This window comes from Clupea harengus, chromosome 14 (assembly GCF_900700415.2).
Source record: "Clupea harengus chromosome 14, Ch_v2.0.2, whole genome shotgun sequence".
Classification (NCBI taxonomy): domain Eukaryota; kingdom Metazoa; phylum Chordata; class Actinopteri; order Clupeiformes; family Clupeidae; genus Clupea; species Clupea harengus.
In genome coordinates this window covers 16,253,762-16,273,761 of record NC_045165.1, presented here as the reverse complement: position 1 = coordinate 16,273,761, position 20,000 = coordinate 16,253,762, and the positions used below count along the sequence as shown (strand labels likewise).

At 44.2% G+C, this 20,000-nt stretch overlaps 1 protein-coding gene across 1 annotated transcript in view; it reads right to left on the bottom strand.

Moving 5' to 3' along the window:
* Positions 1 to 20,000, bottom strand: part of LOC105908186 (ryanodine receptor 3-like) — a 180,959-nt gene that overhangs the window by 91,277 nt on the left and 69,682 nt on the right. Inside the window, 16 exon segments of the mRNA XM_031580909.2 lie at positions 291 to 451; positions 553 to 619; positions 1,057 to 1,256; positions 1,484 to 1,692; positions 2,329 to 2,503; positions 3,343 to 3,548; positions 4,791 to 4,938; positions 5,803 to 5,962; positions 6,125 to 6,208; positions 8,409 to 8,512; positions 11,222 to 11,224; positions 11,875 to 11,979; positions 12,361 to 12,577; positions 16,166 to 16,358; positions 17,118 to 17,359; positions 18,753 to 18,886. Coding sequence (XP_031436769.1) covers positions 291 to 451; positions 553 to 619; positions 1,057 to 1,256; positions 1,484 to 1,692; positions 2,329 to 2,503; positions 3,343 to 3,548; positions 4,791 to 4,938; positions 5,803 to 5,962; positions 6,125 to 6,208; positions 8,409 to 8,512; positions 11,222 to 11,224; positions 11,875 to 11,979; positions 12,361 to 12,577; positions 16,166 to 16,358; positions 17,118 to 17,359; positions 18,753 to 18,886 — 2,408 coding nt within the window.

The following is a 20,000-nucleotide window of genomic DNA, read 5'->3' as shown; positions in this document are numbered from 1 at the left end:
GATTGGATTCAATTCAGATTAAAGCCACTCGTGTTAATGAAACTACCTCCAGTCTAGTGAATGAGATGTTTCAAATCATCGTCATAATTTAAAGTTGACATGTTTGTTATTATAATTAGTGTGTAACATTGTAGGTTATACAGACCCAACTCACATGATATGTATTTAGTATAGTGAGAGTCTAGTATAATCACACCACAGTTGTAACTAAACTACCACTATAATACATGACTATAATACAAGACTGCAGCTAAGCAATTAGTCAGTAGAGAGGAAAGAAGGGGGACTACCTCTCGTGGACCCGCCCACGTTCATCTCCCAAAGTTACCGTGACAGTCCGATTCTTACTGAGGTTGAAGTTGTTGCTATAGTAATGGTAGTCAGGGGTGACCCAGCCCACCCACACACAGGATGGGTCCTGTCCAGCAAAAACTCTCACAGAATGGTAGTACTAAAAAAACAGAAAGCCAGTGTAGGACCAACACATGAGACACAACACACACTTCAGTTGTGTTTGGTAAGTATGGGTCAAAAACTAAAACCATGACTGACCGTGGTTATGCTGCTGTAGTCAGTTCTCCTTCCGTCCTCCATGTGTTTCATGGATTTCAATGCGTGTCTGGACAGAAGAATTGATTTAGTGAGCTTTTAACGGTGAACTTGCAAGAGCCTTTTTAGAAGACTGATTGGCAGCTTTAAAAGCTTCTCAACCAAAGAAAACAGCTGAGAGGACAGTGATGAAGTTATGTTTTGACATGGTGAATTGTTATCCCACAACGATGCAAAAGAGACCTCTTTGGCTCCAGAACAAATTTTAGCGAGTAAAAACTCATTCATACTGGCATTACCGTGGAGACCGATTGACTGTTGGACTGTTTGATTATTTATTGATTGACTCAACATTACAGATGACGAAAAGTGACATTTTGGCTTTAGAACAAATCTAAGTAAGTGACTGCTCCTCCATAATGGAAGTAGTGTAGACACTGATTGATATCTCGACTGATCAACTGAGTTGATTGATTGACTGCACACTGCTGATCGAAATGGCGGCACCTGTGTTTGAGCTTGAGCGACTCGTCCTCGTGCACTCCATTGATGTCAACCGACGGGCTGATCTTGAAGGTGGAGTGGAACTCGACGGGCATGCTCAGTCTGCAGAACACCATGTCAGCGTTACTGTTCTGCGTCCCGAAGGTCTTGTGGGTCACCTTCAGACAGGGAGGGCTGTCGATGGTCCCGTCAATCCTGGTCACCTGAGGGGATTGGATCACATTGTGACTCAGTGGAGAACAAAACATAGGTCACGCAACACATTTTCCAAGTAATGATTCCAAATATCAGGAGATGTTAAACAACACAGTCACCTCCATGTCCTTTTAAAACGGCATGTACCAAAACCTGCTGCTGTAAATGGATATCAAGGTTAAGTCACCCTGCCTTCCAAAGCCAATACCACAGACAACTCCCCGCTGGCTATTACCGCTATGTGTTTGTGGTGCTTTGGCATGTTGACAAAGGTGGGCAAGCGTTTGCTGAACCACATGGTGACCTCTCGGTTCATGTTGACGGCGTACGGCTCAAAGCCCTCCTGCAGACCACACATGGTGTAGTACTTAAAGGTGCTGGCATCCTTGCCCAGGTTCATCCGGCCCACCTGACTCAGACCCAGACTGCAAACGGGGATGAAACCTGTATTGCGGAAGCAGAAGAACAAGCACACCTCTTCAGAGCCTTAGTTCCGAGTTCTTAGGTCTAAAATACTTGATGGAAGGACAAGAGTAGGACTGAGGGGGAGATAGGGGAAAGGAAAAACACAATGACAAAGATTCTGAGTAGAACAAGATAGAGATGGAGAAAACATGAGGGTGCGCTGGGGTGTGAATAAGGCCAGTGGATATGGGGGTGCTCAGGTATGAGAAACCAACTCCATTGGAGACAGAGAGGTGAAGTGAGAGATGAGGGAGAGGAAGACACAAGAGAAAAAGTTTAAAAGGACAATGATTTTGAGTAGAACCAGATTGAGGTGAAAGACGGTGGGGAGTCGGGAGTATGGAGGAGGGATGTGACATTCAAGCTAAAAAAGAAAACCTCCATACATTTTCATGAGGCATATTCTGTGCAAAGTAAAATGGCTTCAGCTTAGAGATGATCCACGTCACAATGAAGTAAGGATTTATATTTAAACGTGTGCACAAGTATTTGGAACTTGGAGGTTTTCAGGAGGAAGTAAGAGATGATTATAAATGGAGAAAGATTTACAGTTTTTACAGCGAGAGAAAAAAAACACAAAAGGTGACAGAAAGAGGATTGTCCCTCCTCACTCACCGTCCTCCGTCTCGAAGTCGGCAAAGCAGAGCTCGGAGCCCTTGTTTGTGATCAGGATCTCTCCATTGAGGGTGAAGATCATGGACTTGTCCTCCATGTTGATCATGCAGCCCACCACGTCGCCCGTGTGCCAACACCGGCCGAAGAGACGGCTGCCCATGTGCAACCGGTGACCCTGAAATAACAACCACAACCACAACACGGATGAGTAATGACGCCATTAGGGCAGCCAGATGACAGGGCTGAAAAATTGGATCAGATTGGGTGTAATTAGTCTCATAGTTTAGTATAATAGCTAGGAGACCATTCAAGACAGCTAAAGTCAAAAGAAATCAAGACGATTTTTTTCTTTTTTTGTCAGTCTGGATAATGAGGGATGCTACCTACTTTAAACACAATTAAATAGACTGCGACTGTATTTACAAAGCTCCGTGGAAACTGTGTCCTTGCTCCCCTTTGGCTTGACCTTGGGTTTGATATTTGACCTTGCATCAATCAACAAACCCTTCAGCTACACGAGTTACACAAGCTCAAAGGCTCAAAATACTCTCTTAATAACAAAGGGTACGCTAGGCCTGTGGAGCTCAACAGAGCACTTTACATTTTTGCAGCGTTTGATTTGAGCAGTCAGGAAAGAGGGCTTTGAAGGTGAGGACAATGACACACACACACAAGCACAAGCAATTACAACAAAGAAGCAGTCAAGGGGGAGTGTTGAAGGACTCAGCCAGGGAGAAGTTAACAAGCGCTTTACAAGTGTCTGATTCAAGAAAGTCTGAAGTGCGTTCGAACATTTGTGGCAATTTTACCGTATACTGTATACTGTACCACATATGTAACTACTCTATTCTACTTTTTTTTTTTTTTTTTTAATCTAAGTCACATGTGATGAACGCATTGAAGATTCAGACAAGAATATACTTTTTAGACCAGTCTTTAAATGTAAATGTATATGAAAACATTCAAAGGCTACTTGCGAGACACCACTGTAAATGAGATCAACGTGACTCTTACCTTGTACCCATCAAACACGTAGGCCTGGTCGTCAGTCCCCAGCTCCACATCCGGCCTGCAGGCGGGGCGGGCCCAACCCACGCGCATGTCTCCGCCTGTCACCGCCTCAAACTCGAAGTACCACTTCCCCGTCTTCACCGCGTACGTACGCTCAACCCGGAAGAAGCGGATCTTATCAATGCTCAGCCTCTCCACCACGTGACCTGCTGAAGGACAGAGATGTGAGGGGCATTCTAGCAGCACCACACTGACAGAAAGCGCTGACTCTAAAGACCCCGTCCTACTGGGAAAGGATGGAAGGGGCTTTTCTGAGTTGTCATTTGGTGCATAAGAAAAATCACTCTGCCAATGTGAGTACTGACTCATGGGGGGGAAATTGGTGACAACTGAGTGGCTACAGTGGCACAACCGCATTTCAAAGAATAACAAACTCTGTCTTTCAGGTAATTATGCCTGCGGCCATTGTGCCAAAATAGTTTTACGTTCTAATTAGATTGTTTTTCTAGCCCTCCATTGATTTCCAAGTTGAAAGTCTTTCCCTGAGTACAAGGATAGAGAGAGATAGAGAGAGAAAGAGAGAAAGAGAGAGAAAAAGAGAAAGAGAAAGAGATTGTCCCGGTCCAAAAGAAGCAATGTGGCCCACAGCACAACACTTCTCCATTTAACCTTTCAATCAGCATTTGTCTGTGAAAAAAGCAACAAAGCAAGGAGACCTCTCACGCCTGCTGTTTACGCTAATCAGTCTCATAAAAATCAACAATCATTAAAGCTTGATTTAAATTTTACTCTCTGCAGAACACACAAATAAACACACCCAAATAAACATAGACATGCATTCTTTATAAACATCAACATTTTGAATAAGTGTGAGTACCCTCCTCTGATTGCGTTTCCTGCATACAACTATAAGGAATTAATTAGCATAATTTTGAATGGAACATAGGAAGAGTAAACATAATCATCATTTCACTCCGTCAAAAGACTTGAAACTGCTTGAAAAACAGCTTTTTTATCACCCAAAACACAACACATACAACCACAGTATGCGAACAACCTCAAGGCATGAATCCATTAATCTATTATTAATCCCTGAGTGATAAAGTGTCTTGTTTATATGACGGTTGTCCACTTTGCAAGTCCTTAAGGAGTCACTTTGAGGTGCTTTGCACATCCCACTGTCTCTTCCTTCTGGGTGTGTTTCAACTGAACATGCCACCATAGAGCTGAGACCACCTGTTTCAGACGAAGTCACGTAGTCGTGACTACAGATGCGACAGACATGCCACCTCATTTTCACCATTTATTTTCGTGACTGTGAGGCGCACTGGTGACAAGGAGGCAATGCTTCACTGCCTGATATTACAGGTGTCTGTATGAGGTACTTGTGAACTCCTGCACTGCATTTATTGCAGATCTTTTTTTTCTGAATGTTATGGGAAAAGACTCACCCGCTTCCTGGTCGGGTGGTTCTATGTTGTAGCCATAGCCAATCAGTGTGCGGATGGCCTCCCGTAAACTGTCCCGATTGGATTTCCTTGTGCGCTCGTCAAGCAGAGCGTAGGGCACCAGGCGGGGATTACGCTTATTCTTCAGGTCCTTCATGTGGCCCGGCACGATATAGTGCAGCAGGGAAGAGCAGAGAGGATAAGAAAGGAGGAAAGGAGAAGGGGAAGAGAGAACAGAAGAAGGCAGAGCAGAGGAGAGAAGAACAAACAGGAAGAGAAGATGGGAGAAAAAAGAGAGGGAGGCAGCAAGAGAAGAAAAGAAAAGAGGAGCGGAGGAGAAGAGAAGAGAAGAGAAGAGAAGATAATTGAAGATAATTGAAAAGAATTGAAGAGAAGAGAAGAGAAGAAAAGAAAAGAAAAGAAAAGAAAAGAAAAGAAAAGAAAAGAAAAGAGAAGAGAAGAGAAGAGAAGAGAAGAGAAGAGAAGAGAAGAGAAGAGAAGAATCAATCACAGAGTGTGTGAAGCTGAAGCCAGCACTGACTGGCACTTGGGGGACGGAGCTTTATGCAGTTGTCTGTTACGGCTTGTCAATGCTTCTGGGGAAATGTGGGATTAACTGAGGGCTTGTCATAATTATAACTATCCTGTTTTCCCTTACATCATGTTTATCTGCTGGCAAGGATGCCCCCCCCTTCCCTCCCCCTCCCCTACCAGGCCGTGTCTAGACATCTGTTTCGGGGTTTGCTTGATGTTTTCAACTGAATAAATATCTCACATGTTGTTGTCACTTTCTAATATACAGAAACACTTATGTATTTGCTTGCTTTGCCCATTATTGCTAATTCTCATTGCACACTTCATGCATAAATGCTACACTATCTTATCTATATTATGTGCATATTATTGAAAATAAGTGGGTTGATGTCTGTGGTATATTACATGCATGCTGCGGGAGGTCAAAGGTCACTGTCTATTTAGAGACAATGAGAAGCATCGCCTGGGGCTTATTCAGTACCTGCTGGATGCCGTAGGTCCATCCCTGTTTGATGCGGTCCTTGGCCCAAACGTTGTGCGCGTTCTCGGCCAGCTTATCCACCAGCAGCTCCTGAGCAGGGGTGAGCTTCACGTCCGACAGCTCCAGAGGTGTGGGCTTGTAACCATTTGACATCATGTAGCTACAAAACCAGACAATCATGGCCAACAGTTACAAGTACTTAATATGCAAGCAGTACAGCTAAACCAAACCCAGCCTCTCAGATCCAACTGACTGTCTTGGTGCTGAGCTCTGGAGGAGAGAAGTAAGAGGATAATGTTCAGAGAGAGAGAGAGAGACTCACTTCTTTGGGAGTTTGACTTTCTTCAGGTCCTCCTCTGCATTGGCATTGACTTGCACCACGTGGCATCCCAGAGCCAGCAGAGTCCTGTGAGAGAGGAGAGGAGGAGAGATTACAACAACACAGCTGTGAGTAGACACTGCACTGAGTGAGGCTCAGTCGCAGGGAGTCAATGTCAGAGAGCTGAACACGGACCATCCTTTAGCTCTCAGACAGCGGCTGACTCTGGATCGGATATGGACTGGATCTGGAGCAGATTTGAAGCAGATCTGGAGTGGATGTGGAGTGGATGTGGAGTGGATGTGGAGCGGATGTGGAGTGGATGTGGAGTGGATGTGGAGCGGATGTGGAGCGGATGTGGAGTGGATGTGGAGTGGATGTGGAACAGATCTGAAGTGAATGTGGAGCGGATGTGGAGCGGATGTGGTCTGGATTATGGCCATAACTGAGCTGAAGCCAACTGCTATCTGGGGTCTGTTCATAGAACTAAATCAGCACAGAATGGACATTTCAGTTCCCAGCAATATTTTCTTCCTGTGCCAAATGTACAAAGGTCAATCAAATCATGAGATTACATGACACATTCTGTTCAAACTTTGATCTTGCTATGGCCACTGCTGTTCAGAGCCTTGATTGGTTTCTATGGCAATAAGCAACACCAGTCACACCTGAGAGGAAGATGTTGTAAACAAAGTAGTGTCAAGTTGGTGATGGTCTCAAGAATATTTCATAAATCAAACAAATAAAAAAACAAATCAGTTCATTCAACTGAAACAAGTTAAAATAGTCATTAATACGAGCAAATTACCCCAAATGTTGTTCTTGACAGCCATATTTGAGTACCAATACTTTGCTTAAAAGTCTTAAATCGTCTTATGATGCCAAATCCTAATGCCGTTTTGCCAGAATGCAGCAGTGCATGGTGCCGTGATGATAACTTAAGGACCTCTCGTGTCACCTCACGAGTGATGCGATGCCGTATAACGCACAGCGCTGAGCACTCACTGAATGCGGAGAGGGTAATGCACTGCTAAATTGTCTGTGTCATTCCAAATAATGAATCCATTGACTCAGCCTGATGGTCGCATAAAAGAAGGAGAGTGTGGCCAAGGGCTGGATAATAGACTCGTCTCCAGACGAGGAAAACAATGTTGAGCTGATTGTCTTTATCTCTCATTGTCTTGGGAATTGTCTCACCAAGGTGTCTGTCTGCATCCGTCTTGTTCTCTTTCTCATTACCTGACGCTCATTTGTCAAACAGCAAAGTAATTCAAAACTGTTCCACACATATTGGGTACTAATACAGTACAAGGCAGTGGAAATCTGGCAGCCTTTTTTAAAGTTAAAAATCTCTATTGGCTCTAGTTAGTATTTGAAGAGGGATATCCGTTATCTCTTGAAAGGCACAGAAGTAAGAGAGCAAATACGATGAAAAGGCATTTTTATCTCTTTTTTAGCAACAGACAGTCTCTCTTTTGGGATCTTATGGGCCATATTCTGTGTCTGGTCTACTGGTCCTTCAGTGTTTTCTGGTTTGTGTGTGTTTGTGTGTGTGTGTGTGTGTGTGTGTGTGTGTGTGTGTGTGTGTTCGTGTGTGTGTGTGTATGTGTGTGTGTGTTTGTGTGTTTGTGTGTGTGTGCATGTGTATGTGTGGGTGTGTGTGTGTTTGTCTGCATGCATACATATGTGTGTATTTGTGTGTATATGTGCATGCGTGAGTGTGCTTGTGTGTTAGTGTGTGTGTTTGTGTGTGCATGTGTGTACATGCATACATACATGTATGTGTATTTGTGAGTATATGTGTGTCTATGTGAGTGTGCTTGTGTGTTAGAGTGAGTGTGTGTTCAGGTGTGTTCGTGTGTGTGTGTATGTGTGTGTGTGTGTGTGTGTGTGTGTGTGTGTTTGTGTGCGTGTGCATGTGTATGTGCTTGTGTGTTGGTGTGTGTGTGTGTGTGTGTGTCGACCAGAGATTGCTCTTATTTTCATGAAGCCTGATGACCCAAGCATTGAAAGAGAGCAGAGGATATTCTGTGAGGTGGCATTCTGCAGAGAGAGGGTATTGAAATAACCATTGTCTCTCCTGATATAACTACCTGTAGACACATTCTGTTGGAACAGTTTTATGGATGACCACACTGCCCTCTCTCAGGGCGACTGGAGGGAAGATAGAAAACCAAGAGCGATACACACACACACTTACTCTCTCTCTCACTCTCTCTATCTCTCTCACACACACACACAAATATACTCAGTTTTCTACACACATACACACACACAAATCTCTTACTTCAAGGTTTCTGTTGACATCTGGAGGTTATAATTCTTTTCGGTTTCTGGCAGCTTAGAGAAATCCACCAGACAGGGGTGTTGCCGCTTATTGTCATCCCTGATCTGGTGGAGGGGAACACAGAAAAAACATCAGACTGCACTTACTACAGCAAGTCAAAAACACACACCTAGCACACACCTACAGTATGCTAATGTGCAAGAACATTTGGAAGAATCACTTAATACATGAAGATGGCGTGAAACAGCAAAAAACACACATGGAAAGGATATATACCAATGGAGTACAACCATAGCAACAATGAGAGGCAACTGAGATTGCTATTAGACATATCATCAGGACAAGCACAACGGAGGTTGTGTGGATGTCCTGGGCATACTGTAGCTAGGAGTGGACTGGGCTAGGCCCTCACTCACAAGAGGAGAGGCACAGATGCTCTACTAACAGACATGTCTTGGATGTAGATTAGCATGTTTTCTTGGTGAGGCTCGACTGACGGCAAAGTGTGTAGACCTCGGCCACTACACCTTGATCAGGCAAAGATGGCAGCCGTCTCTAACACAGGTCTGGGCCAGGTCTGACCCTGATCTGCCGGCATCATGCAAGATCATGGCCAAGGTGATTCTAGTGTAAGCAATGATTTAAGGGAAACTTGGGCAACCTATCCCACACACACAGTCATTATAAGAGAAGACGGTCACTGCATACCAAGAAAACATGTTGTGTGTTTGTTCAGCTCGGCAGCCACTTACATATGACAAATCATCACAAGTCAACACTTTCTGTAGACTTGTGACGCTTCTCTCCTTAAGAAGCCATTTTGTCCCTCACCCTACATCTTACCGAGAACACATCAGTCCGACATGGTCACCAACGACAAGAAAAAACACACACCTTATTACTCCCATCTTAACACATATTCCCACCAGACCATTTTAATTTCCTCTTCGTCCCCAGTTTCCTGAAATGGTGCCATCCATCGTCTGCCTGTCTGAGATCCCTTTAAGTCGCCTTCCCCTGATACGTCATACTGCTCGTAACGCATTAGCCAAACACTCAGGGCTAAGATTGAGTTTAATCCGCTGTTAAATTGCCATTTGCATGGCCATTTCCCATTCAAAACATGAGTTCTATTTAAATCAGCCATTCAGATTTTCAATTAAAATTGATGATAAATAGTTTAAATTCGTACATCACACTTTATCATTCCACTATACTAAATATAAAAGTATAGTACACAATACATAAATGTAAATTATAAGTAATACATGTATATATTGTACAATAATATACATATGCATAGTATAGTCAATACCAGTCAAATTGAATTGTGTAGTAAATGTATATAGTGTGTGTTCTAAGATTCTAAATGAGTAACAAGAAAGCTAGTGGTCAAGCCTCATCCTTATTATGGGATAGATCCTGACTTCACTCCTCTCCATCTTAGAACCTCTTGGCACACACAGATACAAGGGAACAGCTGGTCTGAAGACCTCTCTCTCTCTCCAAATATGAGGGCACTTCTTGCCAAAATATCACCATTTTGCCGGGCCGGATTCCATCAAAGCCGGAACAGGGGGCAGGCAATGTGACCCAAGTGCTAACGAGGTCTCGTTAAACACAGATCTAAATGTGGCCCGTAACAGCTGGGGTTGTTAAAGAGGCTCTTTATAATAAACGAGCGAGCGAACCCCAATCCGTTTGTGCCAGTCGCCAGCGCTTTAAATATGACCACTCCATTAAGACATTAGACAGGACATAAGCTAGGCCACTCTCTCTCTCTCTCTCTCTCTCTCTGGGTAGGGAAGGGAGAATAAGCCTCTCCAATGGCCTTTTCTACCATTCCTTCGCTCTGGAAGAAAAAAAGAAAGAAACACAGAGCGGAAAAGAGAAAGGAAGATATAGAGACGAGAGAACAGAGAGAAAAGCAGTAAGATGGAACACACACACACGCACACACATATCCATCGATCTGGCCATTGCAACAGATTCGGGAACTGCCTTGCCTCTTGTTTCTTTTTACACGCTGTTACAGAGAGGGAAAACAAAGCCAAGGAAGCCATTTGTTCACACCACGAAGAAAGGCTGGTCAGAGTAAATGTCACTCTTCATAGACTCCACGGCAAAGATAATAAATGAACTCACGCTTACAGTAGACGAACATGAGCACAGACCAGCACAATAAACACCCATCTTTCAGTCACTTCTCTTTTTATAAACCCTTTACATAGCGCTGGTGGGTTGTTATATTTTACAGCTGTAAACAGATTTAAATGCAGTTGAACAGACCAGTACCCATACGGAAAACGTGTGTAAAAAACATATGGGAATCAAACTGGTCATGTACAATACTTGCATGATAAATCTGTGGCAAAGAGCTTGCCTATACATTCTATACTAAAATAGCATAATGCCCTTTAACATGCAGGATAGTTCATATATAAAACATACATTTTTCAATGTTACTTGATATGAAAGGGGCCATAATTGTGTGTTAACACACTGTTATAGCTTATATTATATAAAATGAACGTATATGAATTTTACAGACGTTTTCCATAGGCATGGCTGCTGACTATCATGTTCTGTTTAAATAGCTGGGCAGTCTCAATGTTCCCCATGGTTACTAGGTAAGACAGGAACAGTGTGAGGCACAGGACATGATTGGCTCGGACACGGTGAACATGGGTGGAGCCTACTTCCTACAGGGATGTACAAGCTAGAGAGAGTATGGCAGCTTAAATGGAGGCTCTACGAGACAAAGGACTCGAATGGTAAAACACAGTGAAACAGGATGGTGTTTGTTGACTTACCCGCTGTTTTTAGTAAGTTGAAGAGCAAATTATGAAAGAGAAAGCAAAATGATGCACAGGCTGGCTTTGGATCTCAGGGTAAAGAAATGCAGCTAAGAGACTCACATACGGCTTTTGTTACTTTTGTTATGGTCCATGTCACAATGTAAATCTTAATTCGTTAGTGAGTTGTCAAGGGAATATAAACTAACCAAGGAATATAAAAAATAGCATGGAAAACTTATGGGATGGCTACCACATACTAACAGATGTAAATGTAGGAGTAAATTACAGTAAGAAGGATATAAGAGTACTTTGTGTTAAGTGTGAAGTCTGTACTGACTGAACTCAGCTCTGATGCTATATTAAGTTCAGTCTAATAATACATTACATTAGGTAATGTAATAAATGCATGAAGTTATTTTAGTGTTGATTAAGAACCCTTTTGTACAGTGAGGAACTGTTTAAGAGGTTATGGATTATTTCTTGACATTATCCCAGAGAGCAGCTGATGGTGCAACAGTTCCGGCACAGGTTGGCACAGATTGGTACAGGTTGGCACAGATTGGCACAGGTTGGCACAGATTGGCACCAGATCTGGGCCGGAACTATGTCAGGGTCAGCTGCCCTCGGCTAAGTGAGACACATAGATCATAGCGGGCTGCGTGACATACCTTGCCGTAAGACCAGCCGAGCTCCATCTTGTTCATGGCCCAGAGCTCATGGATATTCTCAGCGAGTTTGTCTCGCACTTTCTCAAGGTGAGGAGGCATGGCGACCTGAGACGGGTGCACAGACACAAGGAGAGAGATTCAGTTCAGCACGTTCCACCGGCTCTCTCTGACTCTCCAGGTCTACTCTCACACTCAGTCTCACTTGGCACTTGGTTTTTGAATGTGTGCATCTATATACATCTTGTGCGTATGTACTTGTATGTATATGTGTGCATATGTACTTTTTTGCATGTGTGTGTATATTTGTGTGTGAATATTTGTGTGTGCATGTTATATACTGTATTTGTGTGGTTTGTATCTATCTATCTATATATATATGTGTTTGTGTGTGTGTGTGTGTGTGTGAGTGTGTGTGTGTGTGTGTGTGTGTGTGTGTGTGTGTGTGTGTGTGAATGTATGTGTGTGTTAGAGTCTCTCTGTCTCTACCTGGCTGGTGTCCACGGGCGTAGGGATGAAAGACGCCTGTGAAAGGAACTGTGCAGTGCCCAGCAGGTCCCTCACTGCCTCCATGTCCCTCTTGTACTCCTTCACCGGCTCCACGCGCATCTTCTCCTTGGGCAGCAGCGCCTCGTAGCACGGCGCGTAGCCCGACGGCGGCAGGAACTTGAAGTCGCCATGGCGACCACCCAGCAGGAAGCGCACTCTGCAAAGCGGGAGAGGGCACCAGGTCACACTGTCCTCCGCATAAGAAAGAGAGAAAACCGCTCGATAGAGGAGAGGTCAACCTGACCAGCAATGCCCATCTAAGACTCAGAGTGAAGAACATCCGGTTAAATCCTAACATACAGGCAAAAAGATCAGTTCAAAAAAGAAAAGAAAGTGTAAAGGAAAACACATCCTCACACACACACACACACACACACACACACTCACACTCACACTCACACTCACACTCACACTCACACTCACACTCACACTCACACTCACACTCACACACACACACACAGACACACACACACACACACACACACACACACACACACAATCAGACAGACAAACACACACACACACACACACACACACACACACACACACACACACACACACACACACACACAATCAGACAGACAAGCACACACACACACACACACTCACACACACACACACACACCCCCTGCAAGGCTGACACTTGAATAAGGAACCATCTTGAACTGAATCTACAGTAAAATGTGAAAGCCTCTAAACTCCACGTCTTGAATTTCACTATCAAACTGCTAAAGAGCACAGACGTTGAACATTTGTTTTCTTTCTCATTAATTTTTTTTTTATGGCCAGATTTGACACGGGAACAATCATCAGATATCAAATGACACTCATGGAATAGCAAGATGGAAAGGAGACACTATCTAGGACTCCGACTAAAGGAAATATGTTTCAATCGTAAACCACAAGGGAAAAGACTATTTTTGACACTGGAACAATAATCATATGTTAAGGCAGAAATGGTAGAAATCTGCGTGATCTGGAGGGAGTGATTTGTCTGAAACTAAAGGACACCGAAAAGGCAACTGCTCAGTTTCAAATAGTGGAGAAACTGTCCTTTCACATTGATGTGTTAAATTGTGTCTAGGGCTATGGGTGGGTGTGAGTGTGTGTGTGTGTGTGTGTGTGTGTGCGCTCTCAGGGTGCTACCGTCCTCCGCTGCCCTCCACTGTGAGAGTACCAGTGGGGGGGTGAGTCTAATCTCCAGCTGTCTGCTCTGTGCAGAGCAGACACACACACACTCACACACACACACACACACACACACACACACACACACACACACACACACACACACACACTCTCACACACACACACACAATCAGACAGACAAACACACACACACACACACACACACACACACACACACACACACACACACACAATCAGACAGACAAGCACACACACACACACACACACACACGCACACACACACCCTGCAAGGCTGTGTCTTAGCTCAGTGAGCTCTCACCACTCCTCACAGGCCTTGAAATAGCAGCTCAAGTAGTAGTGATGACGCACATCAGGCCCATTCAAAGCACCCTCATCAATTATTGACCAGAGCAGTCTGTGTGACCTGCCCGCACCTGGTGAGTTTGTGTGACGTGATAAAAGGATACAACAGCACCAACTAAAGGAAGTAATTGTGCAATCCTTGTTGTGCTGTGGCGGGCAGCGTGTTCATTAGGAAGCACATCTTTATCGATTCTGTTTCATGCATACTTATGATGGATCGGGATCTGAATGCACAAACATGTGCCGATCGAAATGTGCCAAAAAACATTTCAAAAGCAGAAATCACACAGATGTTTTCTTCTATAAAGACAGAATGATGTTTTAAATCTCTTCCGTTTAGCTGTCTGACTCTCTGCCTTTGTCTTTGCCGACTCCGCCTGTCTCTCTGTCTGTTTGTCTATATCTGATTCAGTCTGTTTATCTATTTATTTCTGTCTGTCTGTCAGACAATCTATCAATGTTCCCTCCGCCTCTTCATCTCTGTCAATCTCTGTATATCCGTCAGTCCATCTATCTCCCAGTCTGTCTGTATCATGTTTTTCCGAGAGAGAGCCGTGGATGAGGGGACAGCTGGATGCTGTAGCTCAGGCCCAGATGAATAGCAGACGGTGCAGTGCATGCAGCTCTGTGGAGATACAGCAGGACCACTGTACACATGCAAACTCAATGGAGCATGGCATTCCCCCTCGGAAGACCTGTCAATCACCACGTTTGAGGTAACCATGGCAACGACATATATATATGTGGGCCTGGGATCAAATCTCTATGAGGATGGCATACAATTCAAACGGAATAAAAAGGTGCTCGGGGATCAGAGGCAAATCTGCGAGGATTTGATGGAGGAGACAAGCATTCACTCTGTGGGTGGTTGTGTGGGTGTGTGTGTGTGTCTGTGTGTGGGTGTGTGTCTGTGTGTGTGTCTGTGTGTGGGTGGGTGAGCGAGTGAGGATGACATTTGAAGAGATGATGATAAATAAATCTGTGCGCAAGATGAAATATATAAATATATATGCATATAGGCCTACTTTTGTGTTTGTGTTAGTGAAGAAGATTTAGAGAAAGCCCTCAAGAACTTTTGTGTTATGAAAAGTTGTGCTGTAAAGCTGATGTTGAAGTGTGCGTGCATGCGTGTGTGTGTGTGTGTGTATGTGTGTGTGTGTGTGTGTGTTTGTGTGTGTGTGTGTGTGTGTGGATGATTAGACTTAGAAATGGCTGATAACAGCTCCATTCCAAGACCGAAGCCTCTGTTGATTTCATTTCTACTGCAGGTATAGTGTTCTCTCTCCATGAAAATAACTGGTGTCAGTAAGAATGTCAGTAATACACACTTGTCTGTGTTACAATCACTGTCAGGCTTTTCCTGAGGCTTTTACATTTCATGTAAAGCCCTTTGCATTGCCTTTTCTATAACAGGTGCTACATACATACATTGACTTAATGCATACATACGCCAGCGCTGAACCCCGCTTCTGCCACGCCCCCTCCAACCACAACTCACCCAGCTGCATCACTTTCCCCATCACTGGAATTCTGCTTGCCTGGGCCTGTCACGCTCACAATATAAACTCCTCACTCCCTTCGCTCATTGTCTGGCCTCGTTGGTATTAGGACGTGAAAATCCGACTCCACCAGTTCCCGACAGCGATTCCTGTGACTTCCTAGTTCAGTGTCTCGACTTCCAGGTTTTGTGCTTCATTCGTGTTTATTTTCCGAGCTCCTGCGCTCCAGTGTTTCCTTGTCTCCGAAATCGTTTTCTAGTATTCCAGTCCGTTAGAGTAAAAATTCTGAGCTTTGTATTTTTGGTTGATTAGAACTCCTCTTGAGTAGTTTTGGTTTATTAAGAAAGAAGATCTCCTGTGTTTTGCATTATGTTAACTCAATATCCTCTGAGCGTTATCCCTGTTTTCGTTAGTTTTTTCCCTGTTTGTTTTCCAGTTTTCCTGTTCCCTGGCTGACCATCAATAAAGTCTGTTTTTTAAAGTCCTGACATCCCTAACACATACATTAACTTGCTTCAAAGCATACACTTTAGGTTAGGTTAGTTTAGGTCTTTTTTTCATGATGTCTCAATCTTTTCCAAAAAAAATTCTGTCAAGGACTTCTTTCCAAGGAACTGCTTTTCCGCATGAAATGCTGCATAAATAAACCTCGCCTTACTTTGCCCTATTGCATACACACAGTTGAATTCTTGCTTTCCTGCATTCAAACGGCTGCGTTGATCGGGCAGACTTACTTGATTCCGGCTGAGAAGCTGACCACGGGGAAGAATAGGCCGTCCACGTTGAAGTTCTCGAACATGCCCTGGACGGGCTGGCCGTTGATGCGGAAGGAGATGCTGGGGGCGCCCAGGTCCAGGCAGCAGCTCACCACGTCATCAGAGGTCAGTATGTGCTGGTTCACCGAGGCCACTGCCCGTGGGATACGACCTGCAGGGCCAGGGGAGACACACACACACACAATCACACACACACACACACACACACACAATCACACAAATATGCATGAGGACACATTCATATACAAGTATAAACACACACACACACAAACTCACACACACATACACACACACACACAATCACACACACACACACACACAATCACACACACACATACATAATTACACAAATATGCATGAGGACACATTCATATACAAGTATAAACACACACACACAAACTCACACACACACACACACACAATCGCACACACACACACACACACACACACACACACACACACATAGGTATACAGCACAAACAAATGCATGGACACACACATACATAATAGCCTTGTTCTCAGCAGTGCTGAGGGAAGAAGGAAGATGTTCCTCAGTTTAAGCCGCAGGTCTGCAAAGCTACATTTTAAAATATTCACACTAGTCTCTTCCTGCTACTGCATTATTCTCTACATGAGACCAAAAAGTGCAACCCTAAGAGAGGAATGACAAATGAGATTCTTTCTACAGCCATTTCAAGTTCAAGACATCTTCCTTGGCACCAACCCATATCCTCTGTCAGGAGGAGTGATATGAAGAATATCAAGCACTTAATGCCAGCTATCTAAACACACTGCATTTAAAATAACTCACACAGGAAAACACTATGGATGAAATGATCTTTTTCCACAACACACTCTCTCATCGTTCATTTGTAGCTATTTCACAGCTCACGCGGAGACTGAAACCCACCTGACCACAGGTGTAGCCCGTCGAAGCCGTAGGAGTAGAGGTCGTCTCCGACGCCGTTGCCCCCCCAGCCCTCCCCGCCCCCAGGGTACGGGGCGTAGCCTTTGGTGTTGGCCCAGCCCACCCTCAGGTGAGACGGCTCGCTGGTGACGAAGTGGTCCACCTGGTCGATCATCAGCTCGAAGTACCACTTCTTATACTGCGCCGAGCCCTCTCTCACGCCTAGGAAGATGTTGGGTCTCATGCTGCCACAGAGGAAATAGTATTCAGTCACTTTAGAAACATTGCATCTAGCTATGATCTGGATGGGGTCAAGGAATACAAAATGCAAAAAATGGAAATTTGATATAAGAAAAATCACTTAGTGGAGAAAATGTTTTAGGTGCAATTAAGGGCCTCATTTACTAACAGAATTGCGCCCACTTCAGGCGTAATTTCTGCGCAAAATGCGGGTAAAGACATGTAACCGTATTTACAAAGGCGGCGCACTTGAGTAAAAACGCAGATTGCCCGCTGCTGGGAGGGTATAAGGGAAAGTGGGTGTCCGTCGCAAAGAGATCGGAGGAGATGCGTAAAGTGCGCCTAATTATGAATTAGTAACGAAACAAGAGGTGTTTTAGCATGACATATCAGCTGCTAAATGAAAACTATGTGCGTGTGAGAAATTTTACTCAATTCATTTAAATAAAAAGATACGATATCCCACCAACTAGCTGTTCGGCCAGGTCTTACCCAGAAACGCCGCTCCATGTATGGTTTAAACAGTATTCTTTGCCTTTTCCACCCATCGTTCAAGCACACCGAGTACAGTGCTTGCCTTCTGCGTAGGAGTAACGTGTATCTATTCAGGAAAAGTACTTGTACCTGAAGTACACTAACTAAACTACCGGTAAGTAAATTGTAGAGACAGAGCAGCATATTCATTTCACCTTCACCTTTGACGTTATAGCCTCTCGAGCGCAAGCTACCCCCATTGTCATGGCAACCAAACGTCCCTGTCCACAATAAACGCATGTTCACAAAGAGTGTCCCCTTCCTAACATTAGATGGAATGTTGGAGAAGTAACGCTGGCATCATGGTGTAAAGAGGATGAAATAACAATCACAGAATTTAAGGCACTTGCACTGAACAGAAGGGAAAGGCACCTATACGGTCCTGTTCAACCCTTAAAAAGCAAAGATTTTTTGAAAAGCATCGTTTTCAGTGTCAGAATACGTTGTTTTAGTGTGGACAGAAGGGCTAAACAGAGAAATATTTATGCGTTTCTATATTTAGTGTGGACAGGGTCTAAGTTTGCTGTAACCTTTTCTAACTCATCATTCATGGTGGCAGGAACACGCAGGCTCATTCTCCCCTATTTTAGCAGCTCGCTAATAACACTAGAGGGCGGAGTAAGGCGCTGATTACGCGACATCTTGTTTGATAAATACTACGCAAAATGCGGAAACACACAGTGCGCTATATGCGGTTTGGCAAAGGCGCTGATTACGCTGCGCTCGCAAATTGTTAGTAAATGAGGCCCTAAGTATTCAATCATTGTTTGAGAATCTTTTCATGTTGACATTGGTGCAATTAAGTATTATTTCGTATATCTTCTATGTTGACATACCATAGAATTCTTATGGTACTGTGTTTACCTGTGGACATCATTGACCAATCGGGTCTGGAGTAACAGATCCCTTCTGGGAAGCAGGTGATCGCAGATAAGGTTCTGATTGGCTCTCACCGCCACGCCATTACAGACACACAGCGAACACAACACATCCAGGATCTACAGAAGTACACACAAACACACCAATCAGGGAAACACCTCAGTTACAGTAAACACAAGAAATCCAGGTTCACACACACACACACACACACACACACACACACACACACACACCTCAGTCACTACAACTACTATCTAGTTTCCACTTCCCTAGTGTCTACTCGTCTGGTTGAGCCATTAAGTCATAAACTCATGACTGATCTCAATGCAGGATGATAACGGAGATTCTGCACCCTCTTGCCTGTCTGTTAATGGGTGGATAATTGCTAGCAGGGGCTCATCATGAGATGATGAGCATGGCTGTTAATATCTTTTTGATGCATGAGAGACCATCTCCTCTTTTTTTCTTTTTCCAAAGCAGAGGTATTAAATTGCTAAGGGGCTTTAGCCAGAGGCAGCTGGCCAAAGCTCGACACTTTATTATAGGCCAATTCATAAACGCACTGGCCAAAAGATATACAGCCTGTTGATTTATATCGGGGAGATGTCAGGCCCAGTGTAGATTTCAGCTCAACGCAAACACATTGATACATGATAAGTCAAAGTGTTTATAGTCAGCGGCTCGGAGAATGTCAGGAAGCCTGCATCATTGAAAAAAACACGCTTTTCAACATCAGCACTGTCAGTAGGAAGTCGAGAAGTATCGATCTGAACAAAATATACAGTCATCCTTATGCACACAATCATCACTAAGAACCACAGCACCAAACTCTGCAATCTGATCTAGTTATTCCTTTCGTGTTGAAAGAAAAAAATGACTTGACTTTGACTCGACGACCATCAGACAGTCCCTCCCCGCTCTTCTCAATGCTAATATATTAAAGTGTGTTAGCGCCTGCTCTGTTTTAGCATTCACCCCCTCTCCTGCACACCCTGCTTTGTGACTACCATCACCCTCTACCAACCTCCTCCCCTGACCTTCCCCCCTGGCCTGCTGGCCTTTTTTCTCTCTATCTCTGTGTTTGTCATTCAGAGGGCACACCTCTGTGTGTGTGTGTGTGTGTGTGTGTGTGTGTGTGTGTGTGTGTGTGTGTGTGTCTGTGTGCGTGTGCGTGTGTGTGTGTGCGCGTCTGTGTATTTGTGTGTGTATGTAGTGGGGGGGGTCGGGTGGTCT